This window comes from Rhipicephalus microplus, unplaced genomic scaffold, assembly GCF_043290135.1.
Source record: "Rhipicephalus microplus isolate Deutch F79 unplaced genomic scaffold, USDA_Rmic scaffold_14, whole genome shotgun sequence".
In the NCBI taxonomy this organism is placed as follows: domain Eukaryota; kingdom Metazoa; phylum Arthropoda; class Arachnida; order Ixodida; family Ixodidae; genus Rhipicephalus; species Rhipicephalus microplus.
Genome location: NW_027464587.1, coordinates 22,274,328 through 22,287,569, shown reverse-complemented (window position 1 = coordinate 22,287,569; position 13,242 = coordinate 22,274,328). Strand labels below are relative to the sequence as shown.

General features: G+C 44.6%; 1 protein-coding gene across 2 annotated transcripts in view; it reads left to right on the top strand.

The window, feature by feature from the left end:
* The window catches only part of ZnT86D (solute carrier family 30 member 7), a 149,715-nt gene that overhangs the window by 107,853 nt on the left and 28,620 nt on the right, over nucleotides 1–13,242 (top strand). For both annotated transcript variants that reach the window (XM_075882920.1, XM_037432298.2), the window contains 2 exons: nucleotides 963–1,025; nucleotides 7,966–8,101. In XM_075882920.1, coding sequence (XP_075739035.1) covers nucleotides 963–1,025; nucleotides 7,966–8,101 — 199 coding nt within the window. The remainder of the gene's footprint in view (nucleotides 1–962; nucleotides 1,026–7,965; nucleotides 8,102–13,242) is intronic.

The window sequence follows — 13,242 nt, the reverse complement described above, 5'->3', positions numbered from 1 at the left end:
ACTGTATTTGAGACCTCATTTCAGAGTTGCACAGGATATTTTCAAAAATGAACTAGGCTTGTGCGAATGGGACGTTTCGTTCAAAGTGAAGGGGTAGCAGCTTTGAATAGTAGCAAGAGTTGAATCGCAACAGGGTGCCAAATTGGACGTGGTAAAATGCATCATGCTTTAAAGTTTGTTACTTTTATTACATATAAGCCCATGTAACATATTTTCAAGTTTAATGAAAGTGCAGGTAGTGTGTGCAGTATAAATTGAAACAGGGCAATTCAGGGCTTAGTAACGTGCACACTTGCGTTAGCACAGTCTTCAGTTTGGGTCACTTCGATGCGAACATGTAGATCAGAGCCAACATTGTCTTTAGAAACCACGTTCGTTGTGGTGTGCCGTGGTTTTCTCAAAAGCTCACACACACCAATTGATATACTAAAAATTTGATTTTACTTTAATTCGTGAGTCCTGTGCATTCAACTTCGAAGTGTAACTTTGTAGCAGTGTGGATTCCCCCTGGGTAGGTAGTTTCACAGCACAGCAGCTCTACGGTGTTGTGAAGCCACTTCTTTAGATGGGCTATATGTGCTCAAATATAGTGCATCTGTTTGTCCATTTTGAATACTTATATATATTTTATTAGTTAAATTTTTCTTAAATTGACTGAATACTGTAATTATCACTCAAAAGTTTGAAGTCTTTAAATATTGGGCTATTACTAGATTTAAGTTTTAATTCTCAGTGCCAGCTGCTATATTCAGGAATTGGTTCGATACGACTTTACGTAGGGCTTGTTTTATTAGTGACGATCAAGCAATGGCATAATCCTCCTTTTTTGAGCTTGCATTCACAAGAATGGTGAATAAAATTTGTTACCCTTTTTCCAAGGCACATGTCCACAGTTTCGTCTTGACGTTTGTCTCTGAAGTTCTGTGTAAACATACACGTCACTTATCTGGTCTCTCTTGCAGGTCTCGAGCCCAACTGCGACAGCGAAAAAGCACCACCGGCTGCCAGGAGCCAAATTATGCAGGGTACGGTTGTTCGACACCTTATATACTGTCAAGTTTCGTTATTCAACATTCACTGAACCTGATCTTGTTATTCAGCGGCTAAATGTAAATAATGTCTTGTGGAGGGTACCCGTGTTTGCTCTGCTTTTATAGCAGTCTGATAAACATTGCGCCTGTATTCCTATGATTCAGTAAGCTATATTCAAGCGTTGGTCGACACCGGAAGAATACGCTTACAAGCGTTACGTATGATATTCTCGGCATTGCACTGTAGAACAAAATTTGTTTTGATGATGATGACACCTGTACTCTAACAGGAGTGCTGACTTGACGTGAGACATTAGTGCAGTTGATGTACCTGGCAAGCCCACAACGTGTGTACAACTACTGCTCTTACAGAAACACGTTTATCCACCTCGTAATGCTTGCCTCATGGGCAAAAAAAAAATGCAGCATAAAGAATTACTGTATCTAGTCGCTTAATAGGCTCACTTTTTTTTCCAGAAAATTGGGCTCTAAGTTCAGGGTCCGCCTATTACACGGGGTAAAATTTTGAAAGTGTTAATTCCGACTACAGCATAGACGGTTAATAACGTACATCGCCGAAGTCACGGATATTCGCACTTTAGCTGAAACAACCCTCTTCGTAGACTACACGAGCGAAAAACGTGTTGAGCATGCAGCTTCGCATGTGTCAAAAATTAACATAGCAAGATTCGCATTATCAGTGAAATGAACACAAAAAAAAGAAAAAGAAAAACTGTAAGATGACGACACCGTTGTGGAAACTCACTGATTACGTTTCAGGCCACCTAGATTATGCGTATTATCACAACCGAAATTTCGTACGCTGAATGGTATGAATTGTTCGATTTAACAGGCTCCTGCCCCATATCCTTAATATTGCAGTCGAATCGTGAAGCAGCATTCGGGTGTTACAAGCGCCACCCAAGCCCCCTTTCCTTTATGTAGAGCCACCAAAAAGAGTTTGATTCTGCACAAAACCACCGCTTCGATCGCCCATGACTGCCACCGAAAAGCACCAACAGTGATTAGGCCTAGCTAGCCTGCGATTCAACATGTTGTTGCAGGAAGTTTGTACGAAGCAACATGAAGATTGGGCGTCGAAAGGATAGCTCTCAATAGCCGTGCACGTTCTATGTGGAGCGCGCGTGGCCGGGCTAGTGGCCGGAGTCACACCAGTGCTGCTACAAAGGTTACTTCGACACTCAAGCAACCATCCTTCCTTCTCACTCGCGCAGCACTGCCGTGGTTTTCTTTCTTTTCTTTTTTCCTCGCTTCAGTTCACATAAAGGGGTGTCGAATTGCAACCGTTCAAATATGGTACAGAACTACTGGTCACAGCCAAGTTCAGGGCGTGCCTAGTAGGCACGGAAATTTTTTTAAAACATCTTATTTCTCACGAACAAACTGGGGTGCACCTATTATGCAAGTAGATACGGTACTCACTGACGGCTTTCCATAAAACCGGTTTTTACAAGGAGTGGGAGCTGTCATATTTTTTTGCACTGTGTTTGTTTCTTGCTTACCTGATCTCTACATGCTCTGGTTTGAATGCACACAAGCTATATATGGGACAGAAAAATGGCGTAGAATTTACGTTAGCATTCACCCGTCAGAAGGAAAAGCGGACAGTGCCCGCAATTCTGGCAAAAAGAAAATGTGAAGCCACCAGCCGTTCTTTTTTTTTTATGTCCTTTCTTCTCGCTTTCATGTAAATGTACAGCTTTTTTTTTTTATGTCCTTTCTTCTCGCTTTCATGTAAATGTACAGCCACGACCACGTCTGTGTAAACGATAGTTATAGCGTGAGAACAGAACGACAATGAAGGTGTGAGAAGGAGACGAGCGTGTTTCCCTTTGTCGTCGTTCTGTTCTCGCGCTATAGCTATTATTGTTATGTCATACCAACAAGCCCAAACCGGCACAAGTCTGTGTAGAGCACTATAGCAGCCGGTTTTCGCTTTGCAGTTTCGGGCTCTGAAGTGGTGTATCAGGAGCATGCTCAGTCTAGTAGTCAGGCTGACCACGTCAGAGCCCAAAATTTCGCCCCGCAGAGCAAAAACCGGCTGTTCGCGTGCTCTACACTGACGTGGCCGCGACTGTACACCATTGTCAGCATCACCATGCCCTCCATAAGGTCTGCTGTACATTTGGTATTCTGTATTCATTGTGCAGTTCTGCTAGAATTACTGACTTGATGGTGGCTCATGGCCATTACATACTGCTTCTTGATTACCATGATTCTGGAGCATGTGTGCTGATTAATTCAAATTTATTTTGTCAAGGCAAATTTCAGAACCAAGATAACAAAAGTTTGGGCTCATAGACTGGCCCTAATTTAGATGGATTGACACTTGCCAAGACCTCCACTTAAGATTTACAACAATGAAGCCTTGTTAATTTGAAGTCACTGGGACTTTGAGAAATGTTCAAAATAAGCGGGTTTTCGAATTAACGAGACATACAAAAAGTGGAATGCAATAAACTTGACATTATTCAAGGTAATCAGGGCTGGTCATTTGCAGTTTCATGGGTTATGTTTTTCAGCAATACCTGGTCCTAATTTTGCCGAAAACACTGGGTAATGGTAGGGTTCAGTGCTTCCACTGGGGGAAAAAAAAAGAATGCACTCATGATCAACAAAGATGCGTGCCTGCTGAAAACAAGACATCTTCACTACAATACAGTAGTGACACGCAGACAGCCTGTCACCTGCGCCTCTCTGTGCCAGCACATCATGATGCGATCTTTACCATATTTTTTATGGTAAAATAAAGAATTTACTGATGGCTTGTGGGGTGAAATTCGCTATGTGTTTGGCCGAAAACATGATCATTAAAGCTTTTGAATCGAGTTTTCAAATTGGGCATTGCAGGCACAAGAACTGCACCAGCAGTGCAAGTGCGCGAATTGCTGGAGCAACCAGCTGTTGAAGGTTCGCATACATTGTGAATCACGTCGGATTGTCCTTTCTTAATTTCTTTATATTCCCATAGAAAATGGGTAAATCATGACGTGCTTGCTTTGTGAGAAGCATGTGACATGCTGCCCACTCCTTGGCCTGTATTGCAGTGAAGCAAGTCTTGTTCTACAACAGTGAATTTTGTCGTGCATGTTAAGAGTTTTGTTATAGCGAGATTTGACTGTACTTACAAACTAGCTCAGCTCTTTTTTGTCTGAATGCTCATGCTAACTGTTTTTTTATGAGGAGGGGAAAGGGCTTTAGAGGGTCGATTCCCAGCCAGCCAACGGGGCAGCAGCACGCCTTTACATTGAATATGCTAAAATAAAACATGTTATGTAGAAGGCCTTGCCCTAAAGAGAGGAAGGTTGGTGCAGACCAAGTTGCTTGTGTGCATAATCGTCAATTCAGAATGACATTTCATGTGCCAAACAATGATGTCGCACCAAAGTGACACCAAATGCAACTAATCATGTTTCCTTAACAGTATTGGTAGCAAAACTAACAATATTGGTAGAAAAAGAAGTGCTACCACAAATTATGATGCAGTCCTGAAATCTATATTCTGAATCATGCTGGAAGCTTAGTAGTTGTTGAGCGGTGGTTCAAAGTGTGTACCATTTCTGTCTATGATGTATTGCATAGAAGGAATAAAGACCACGAGAAGCCCTGGCTGTTTTGGTTGTTTTCGGGTCACACAGAAGTCTTTGAGCACATTAAGTTTGTGTGGGATGTGGTATGCCTGCACTGCATTGTTTAGACCTAAGAAGGGTGTTTTGGGTCTGTGAGCTTCAACTCGGCCAGCTGTGATTCCAGCTGCGGCGGTTGCATTTGCGATGGAGGCGAAAATTCTCGAGGCCCATGTGCTTAGATTTAGGTGCACGTTAAAGAAACCAAGCGGATCAAAATTTCTGATGCCCTCTACTGTGGTATCTCTCGTCATATCATCATTTCGGTATGTTAAACAAGGACACATTACCATTACTAGGCATTTCACGCCACTTATTGACACGCTGCACCGTCCGTCGTAAAGGATAACTATAGTTCTCCTATTTACCGTATTGTAGGTCGACCCATTTGTCTTAATTTGAAATAATTCAAAGCTTGGGGAGGGGGGAGGGGGTCAACCTAAAATGGAAAACGTGTTTTGGTTGTAAAGTCTTTCTGAAAATGATTCCCGCACATTTTTGGGAAGCTAAGATTTCTGGACAGCTTTCAGGCATTGCCGTGAAGCCACTTTGATAAACTGGAATGTGACAGTTGTCTTTTTTAGACACCGTAAATAACTTTTTTTAATAAAGTGCACTTGTGCTGCTCTTCCCCCTTCCCCTCGCGTGATTCCTACATTCCAGTCAACCTTAAATCATGCAAATACAGTATGTGTTTTCTTTGTTTTTTTTTTGTCATGGCCTTGAGTTTTAAACACACTCCAGTGTTGCATGATCATCTAAGTTGAAAGCCTATATGGTCGTTGCTGGGTCCAGCACATGTGTGCTTTGAAAGATCACAGATATTGGCATTTAGGTGTGTGTGCGATGGGAGGGGGGGGTCTCGAAGTAGAGAAAGCGCCACGCTCATGGAGTGAATGGACAAGTAGACACGGTTGGAATGAGCCAAAACAACTCGCATTTATTTAACTACTTTTAGATCGACGATATCGTCAGCCAAATCATTATACAGCAAATGTGATCAACGCACTAAAACAACCTTACAAGAACTTACAAAACACTCAACAACATATAAAACACAAAAAAAAAACACGCACAAAATGGCCGATGCTTGACTCGCCACGCGGGCCCGCCGCAGACGACGCGCGGTGCCGCCCACGGCAGACCCATCGCTAGAGACAACCTTTCGCGCCAGCCGCCACCCGCCAAAAGAAAAGAAGGACCACTTCTCTCTCCTCTGCCACCATCAATGTTTGCCGCCGGGCACCACCGCCAGCGCTACGCACTAACCATAATAATGATAGTGGTGACAAACGCTCGCGAGCACAATAGTTGATAGTTGTCGCCTCTGAATGCGCTTCTGCGCAAGACACGTGCGTTAAGAGGCACAAACAAATTTACAGGGAGTGTGAGCACCTCCACAGCGGTGGATATTTATTTATTTAACGGGCAGCAGGGAGCCTGAGGTTGCTGCCTTTTCGTAACTCTCGAGAGCAATGACGTTGCAAGCCAGCCCGAAGCAATGGTCAATTTTGTTTTCTGCTGCGATCCAACTCAATACACATTTTAATCCCATCCTGGCAGGATGCAAAGTCGTAAAATCTGCAAAAAAAAAAAAATTAAGAGTGACTAGAAAAGCAAGCGGAAACTAGTTCATTGCAAGACGTGTGATGGTATGCTATCGTTTACATTGAGGAAAAGCTTTGCTGCATGACGCGCCCAGTCACTGCGCTCACACTAAACTTTTGTCGTGACCGCCTGTTGAATGAAAAAGCAGGACCTTTTCAGAGATGGTGCCTATTAAACAGTTTGTATATGAAATATTTTGTTATGTTTTTTTTTTTAGTGGATAGAAATGTCTGTACCAACTTTGTTTAGTTGATTCTCACAATCTCAAATTTGGCGGTTCATATCACTCGCATACTACAAATCTCTTCAATGAAACTTTTATGCATAATAATTAATTACCATATTTACTTGCATAATGAATGCACTCGCAAATAAATGCACCCCCAATTTCAGTTGTCAAAATTTGTTTTGTTTTTTTTCCCCACATAGTATATGCACCCCCTACATTTATCCCCTGCAGTCCCGCTAACCAACACGTCGTGCCTCCTTACCCGTTTTATCTCGTCTGTTTTTTATTATTATGCCAACCCCCCTAGGCCTCCTTGGCTCGCTCCTCCCCACCCTTGCCCGTTAACACATGCATATTGTTTTTTTTTCCATCTGTGTGCACCACAGCAGGGTGCAAGTGTAAAGACATTACGGCTGATAGGCACCAAGGAGCGAAGGTCACAAAACTGCCCGCGCCAACCGACGGTCCCTTCCTGCAAATACAAAACTTGAAGGCCCAACGACGGGCACTCCATTTTCTAGCGACGATCACTAAATTTGCTGTCGCAAAGCGTCATTTGTCGCTATGGCGTCGCAGGTTTTTAGAGAATCAGAAAAAAATCACTTGTCGGCCAGAAAAGATCGTGACAATTTCTGCAACATGGTAGCACCTTCGATTCTCACTTTGCTTGCTCTCCGTGCGTAGAGGAACTTCTCATGTAGAAGCGAGGTGGCAGCTGTATTTTGTCGTTAATCTCGTTATCAACGGTTTATTTTGATGCTTCGGGGGTAGCTTGCTGCAATGTTGGTTATTTTCTACCACGTCAACGGCGGAGGCGCGGTCGTCGTGCAAGGTTGTTGAAAAGTTGGCAAAGTGGGTCGTAGCGTACGCTTCTGGGTGCCCCTCGAGATCACAGCAGATACCACTGTTACGGATAAACGACTGCGAGAAAAGAGGCCAGAAAATGCTTTTATGGCGTGTGCGGGCGGTGCAGGGACATCTTGCAGAAGATAGTGCCATCAACCTCCAAAGATGACTGCAGCAAAGAAGCTGTTTTCGAACAGTGTATACTTATATCAATTGCGAAAGGCGAAGTGACCTAACTTTCTTTTTTTTTTGCATTACTGCATTTTTTTTGCTCATCCCGAAAAAGTTTTCATAAAATTTTACCACGCATAATAAACACGCCCCCAACTTTATTCAAATTTTTTTAACTGCGTTTATTACGAGAATAAATATGGTAGCTTTGCTTTTTTTATTACTTGAAATATTAAGTGCCGTACTTCCTTCTGCAAAAAAAAAAAAAAAGATGACGTAGTGTAACCTACAAAAATCGCCTATTTTACCTGTGGTAGGAAAAGAGTTTAAAATGTGATACCAGAGCCGTTCTTTCCTGCTTGCCCACTGGTCGGCAAGCATTTAAAGCAATCCAGAAAAAAGTCTACTGTACATATCTTGGGACTCTGTGCAGGTGTGTTCTTGCACATCCTGGCCGACACCCTGGGCAGCGTCGGCGTCATTGTGTCGGCCATCCTGATGGGCCAATTTGGCTGGCTCGTGGCCGACCCTATCTGCTCCATGTTCATCGCCACCCTCATTGGTGTCAGGTGGGACCATTCTTGAATACTCAGTGTACAACCCTCAGCCCACGTTGCTGAGGGTTCCAATGAGGTCTTGTTGGTGAAATAGCTTTTATGTCTTGACTCGAGAAAGCAAAAAATGGACATCACAAGTGAGCAGCAGCTGGTTGATACTGCATTTTAAAAGCAATACTTTGCGTGCAGAGCATTTGAGAAAATATGGGACAGAGCACACTATCCTGATCTGACTTCTTGCAAACACGCACACACACAAAAAACAGGAATTTTTTTTATACAATGTACCAAGTGTTTTCAAAAGATGGCAAATACAGTGCAAAAAATGCTTCCAGGCCATTTACTTTTGAAAAGCTACATACACAGTTGTGTACACCAGTTGTTTCTGCTATTTATATCAACTAGGGGCTAAGAATCAGAAATATATTTTTGAACCTTGGATGAATTGATCCTCTTGCATAGTAAAAGTATTTTCTTAACTTCATTTTGCAGTGTACTGCTGCATATGATTGCTTTGCTGAAGGCACTACCTTGCTCAACGAGTCGTTTGGTATGCCACTTTCTGTTAGCTGTGTGAGAAGTTCACATTTTTTTTTTTTTGCTTAAAATTGGCATAGCAAAAAAAAGAATTCGCAGTATATTTCCAGCCCGAGATTTCATCATGTTATTACTGATGCTCTGCCAAAGCAGAACATCAGTGATTTTAGGAAAAAAATTACAGTCAAATCTCATTCATTCGAACACGCTTAACTCGAATTTCTAGTTAAGGGGAGATGCGGGTCGAGAAACGCGAGTTTTTTTCAAAATTAACGATTAGCACCTCTAGTGTTATGAAAAAAATAATACAGGTCGAGACTTAACTGGAAATTCTTTAAAATTGCATCTAAAGAGCACAAGGTGCCTGTTAAAAGGTCAAAAGTGTGCAGTCTTCGAGCACCTTGCTGCCGATAATGTGCCGCCGCTCGCCATTGTTGATCGCATGAATCGAAGAGTCGAGCCTCACTCTTCAAATAACAACAGTTTCACTCACTGATGCAGCGCAAGAAATAATAAAAAGACGCACTCTTCTGCGCATCTTTAGAGCACCGCGACTGGCTTATCACATGGTAAGAATTGGGTACCACCATTGGCCGCTGCACGCCTGTATGTGCTGAGAAACCTATTTGCGGGGCCCATGTTTTGTCGAGCAGCGCAGCTGAACAATGCTTTTCTCGTGTAATTATCTCCGTTATGAATGAAAAAAGACATTACTCGCAAGTGAAAGCAGTTGTGCGGCGTGCTCTGTAGAAATAGGCTACGAGCAGCCGGTCCGATTTGCGGCAGTTGTTGGCTCGCAAAAGCCAATGCATCAAAAGTCATTCACACCCTTCAGCCGGAAAGTTCGTGATGCAGCAATGGATGACGTCAGCGCCAATTTTGAGAGGTTGGAAGAGCTCGCAGTGAGAGAACTTAGCAGGGACGACATTGCCATTATGTACGACGGTATGTGGCACAAACATGGCTGCAAAATGGCATGACACTGGACTTAGTTTGGATTTCGCAGTCTTGTCGAACTTATTCTTAGCTTGCAGTTGGCACAAGGCTCTGCCAGATGGAGCGGAAGTTTGGCAAGCGTTTTATAGTCCTGTTTGTGAGCAAAATGTCTGTGAGGAGTCGGCTCGAAAAAGCCAAGAGGGACAAACTCATGGTGCTGGCGTATTTTAGTCACAGTGGCCACTACAAGAAGGATTGTTCTTTTTGGTGTGCAAATTTCATCTGATTTAATATCTTTCTTAAACTTCATAAATTTTATATCTTTCAACTCAATTTTAACTTTAAAACCCGTTTTTCTTAAAACACAAATTTTGCCATTTTTTTCCAATCTGCCCCTCCTTTTTCGGGCACTTTTAGTGCTCGGATCTTCATAAAATTTTGCCCAAATATTTTTCCAAAGTGTGACAAATGCAATTATCTAGTTTAACTTTCAATATTTTATTGTATAATAAAAAAATGTATTTATACCTTTACTAGGGTAGCTGAAATATGAAATTTTTATGTCTATTACTTTTCACACGTATTACATATTTTGTATGTGCTTCCTAATTAGTTATTTGCACTCTACACTTTATTTGAAGCATTAGGAACTATGAATGGTAAAAAATTACAGAAGTTTAGGGATGAAAAGAGGGGGAGACAAAAGGGTTAAGGTTATCACTGTGTCATGTTGCAGAGCTAAAAGTGTGTAACTTGCAATAAAACTAATTATATTGTTACCTGGAAAATAACAGTTGTCAGTCCGCAGCCACAATGCAGCTCACCGACAACGTCCACTTCTTTACTCTCAGTCTGAGGCACCTTACTTGGGTATGCCCCACTATGCCCTCTTTTAGTCAGGCGAAATCACGTAACACGACCCCCGGCGGCAAAAGCGCCGACCTGGCGAGTTTACCGGGCCACAGCAGGAGCAGTGTGGTGACGCTTGAGCCTTGATACGTGGACGATGTCCCTTGACAGCATAGCGGAAGAGGTTGATGGATCATCAGGGACAATTTCATATGTAGTGTCGGTCACTCGTCTAAGCACGCGGTATGGGTCCGTGAAACGAGAGAGAAGTTTTTCTGAAAGGCCTGCATGTCGCGTAGGGGACCAAAGAAGAACGAGGGAACCTGTTGGAAAGTGTTCGTCGCAATGCCGCTCGTCGTAACGATGCTTCTGCGAGTCTTGGGACGCCATTAATCTGCTGCGGGCAAGCTGACGAGCGTGGTCAGCTCGGGTAATAGCGTCGCGTGCATATTCAGAAGTAGACTGCGCAGCGGCTGGCAGGAAGGTATCCAACGGCAATGTTGGTTCGCGTCCAAACAGAAGGTAAAATGACGAGTACCCGGCAGTGTCATGCCGGGAGGAATTGCATGCGAATGTCACGTAGGGTAGTGCAAGGTCCCAATCACGATGGTCGGCCGAGACGTACTTCGATAGCATGTCTGTCAGGGTGCGGTTTAAACGTTCTGTAAGCCAGTTTGTCTGGGGGTGGTACGATGTCGTGAGCTTATGTTGGGTAGAGCAGGAACGCAGGATATCGTCAACCACTTTCGAAAGGAACGTACGGCCTCGGTCTGTCAGCAGTTGACGAGGGGCTCCATGCACTAAAATGAGATCGCGTAGTAGAAAATCAGCGACGTCTGTAGCGCAGCTTGTTAGCATGGCTCGCGTAACTGCATAACGGGTCGCGTAATCCGTAGCCACCGCGACCCACTTGTTTCCGGAGGCGGATGTTGGGAAGGAACCGAAAAGGTCCAAACCAACACGGAAGAATGGCTCCGATGGGATGTCGATGGGCTGAAGATATCCAGAAGGGAGTCCTGACGGCTTTTTGCGACGCTGGCAAATTTCACAAGCGTTGACATAGCGACGTACAGAGCGTGAAAGGCGAGGCCAGTAGAAGCGGCGGCGGACACGGTCATATGTGCGAGAGACACCAAGGTGACCCGCGGTTGGTGCGTCATGGAGCTCGTGTAGGACTGTGGAATGCAGGTGCTTTGGTATGACCAGAAGTAGGTTGTGACCATTGGGCGATAAATTACGCCGATATAAGGTGCGGTGCTTTAAAATAAACATGCGAACAGAAGCGTCTTGCGGTGAAGATACGAGCTGTTGTATTAGGCGGCTGATATCCGGATCGCGACGCTGCTTGTCCCCGAGATGAAGCAGCTGGGAGATGGAAAGGACGCAGCCCACAGAATCAGTGCTCGTAGGATCGCAGTCGGCCACAGGGTAGCGTGACAGACAATCCACATCTTTGTGCAGTTTTCCTGATTTGTACACTACGTTGTAAGAATACTCCTGTAGGCGGAGTGCCCAGCGGGCGAGACGACCTGTGGGATCTTTGAGGGAGGCGAGCCAGCAAAGAGCGTGGTGGTCGGTGAGAACTATAAATGGTTGGCCGTATAAGTAAGAGCGAAATTTCGCGACTGCCCACACTAGCGCTAGGCATTCGCGCTCTGTGATAGAATAATTACGCTCCGAGTGGGACAGCAGCCTGCTGGCATAAGCTATCACGCGATGCTGCCCACGTTGTCGCTGAGCCAACACAGCGCCTATTCCGTAACCGCTGGCATCGGTGGGGACTTCGGTCGGTGCCGTAGGGTCGAAGTGAGCCAGCACAGGAGAAGTGAGCAAAGTGGTCAGGTCGGAAAATGCTGCTGCTTGCGAGGGACCCCAGGTAAACGTCTCATCTGGTTTGAGTAAATCTGTTAGGGGCCGAGCGATTTCCGCGAAGTTCTTGATGAACCGCCGAAAATAGAAGCAGAGCCCCACAAAGCTGCGGACATCTTTGGCAGTTTTTGGCACAGGAAAGTCCTTCACAGCTCGAACTTTTTCTGGGTCAGGCTGTACGCCGTAAGCGTCAACAATATGTCCAAGTATTGTGATGCGACGGCGACCAAACCGGCCCTTGGATGAATTCAGCTGAAGGCCGGCGAGACGGAATACATCAAGAATTTTCGACTGTCTCTCAAGGTGTGCTTCAAAAGTGGGAGCAAACACAATCACGTCATCCAGATAACAAAGACACGTAGACCACTTGAATCCATGGAGCAGGGAGTCCATCATTCGTTCAAAGGTGGCGGGGGCATTACATAAGCCGAAAGGCATTACTTTGAATTGGTAGAGGCCATCGGGTGTTACAAAAGCCGTCTTCTCTCGGTCCATGGGGTCCACGGCAATCTGCCAATAACCAGAACGAAGATCAATGGAAGAAAAGTAGGCGGCACCATGAAGGTAATCAAGGGCGTCGTCAATGCGGGGCAGAGGGTATGCGTCTTTCTTGGTGATGTTGTTAAGGTGGCGATAGTCCACACAAAATCGCCACGATCCGTCCTTCTTTTTAACTAATACCACCGGGGATGCCCAGGGACTGGAGGATAGTTCAATAATGTCCTTCGCTGGCATCTTGTTCACCTCCTTCTGAATTATGCTCCGCTCAAAAGCAGACACTCTGTAGGGACGGCAGTGAACAGGGTTGGCATCACCTGTGTGTATGCGATGCTGGACAAAGGACGTCTGCCCTAGAGGTCGGTCGTCGCCAAAATCGGAAATATCCTGGTAGGCCTCGAGAAGATGTTGTAGGGCTTCAACTTGTGGAGGCGGAAGATCAGTGGGGATCATGTCTACAATTT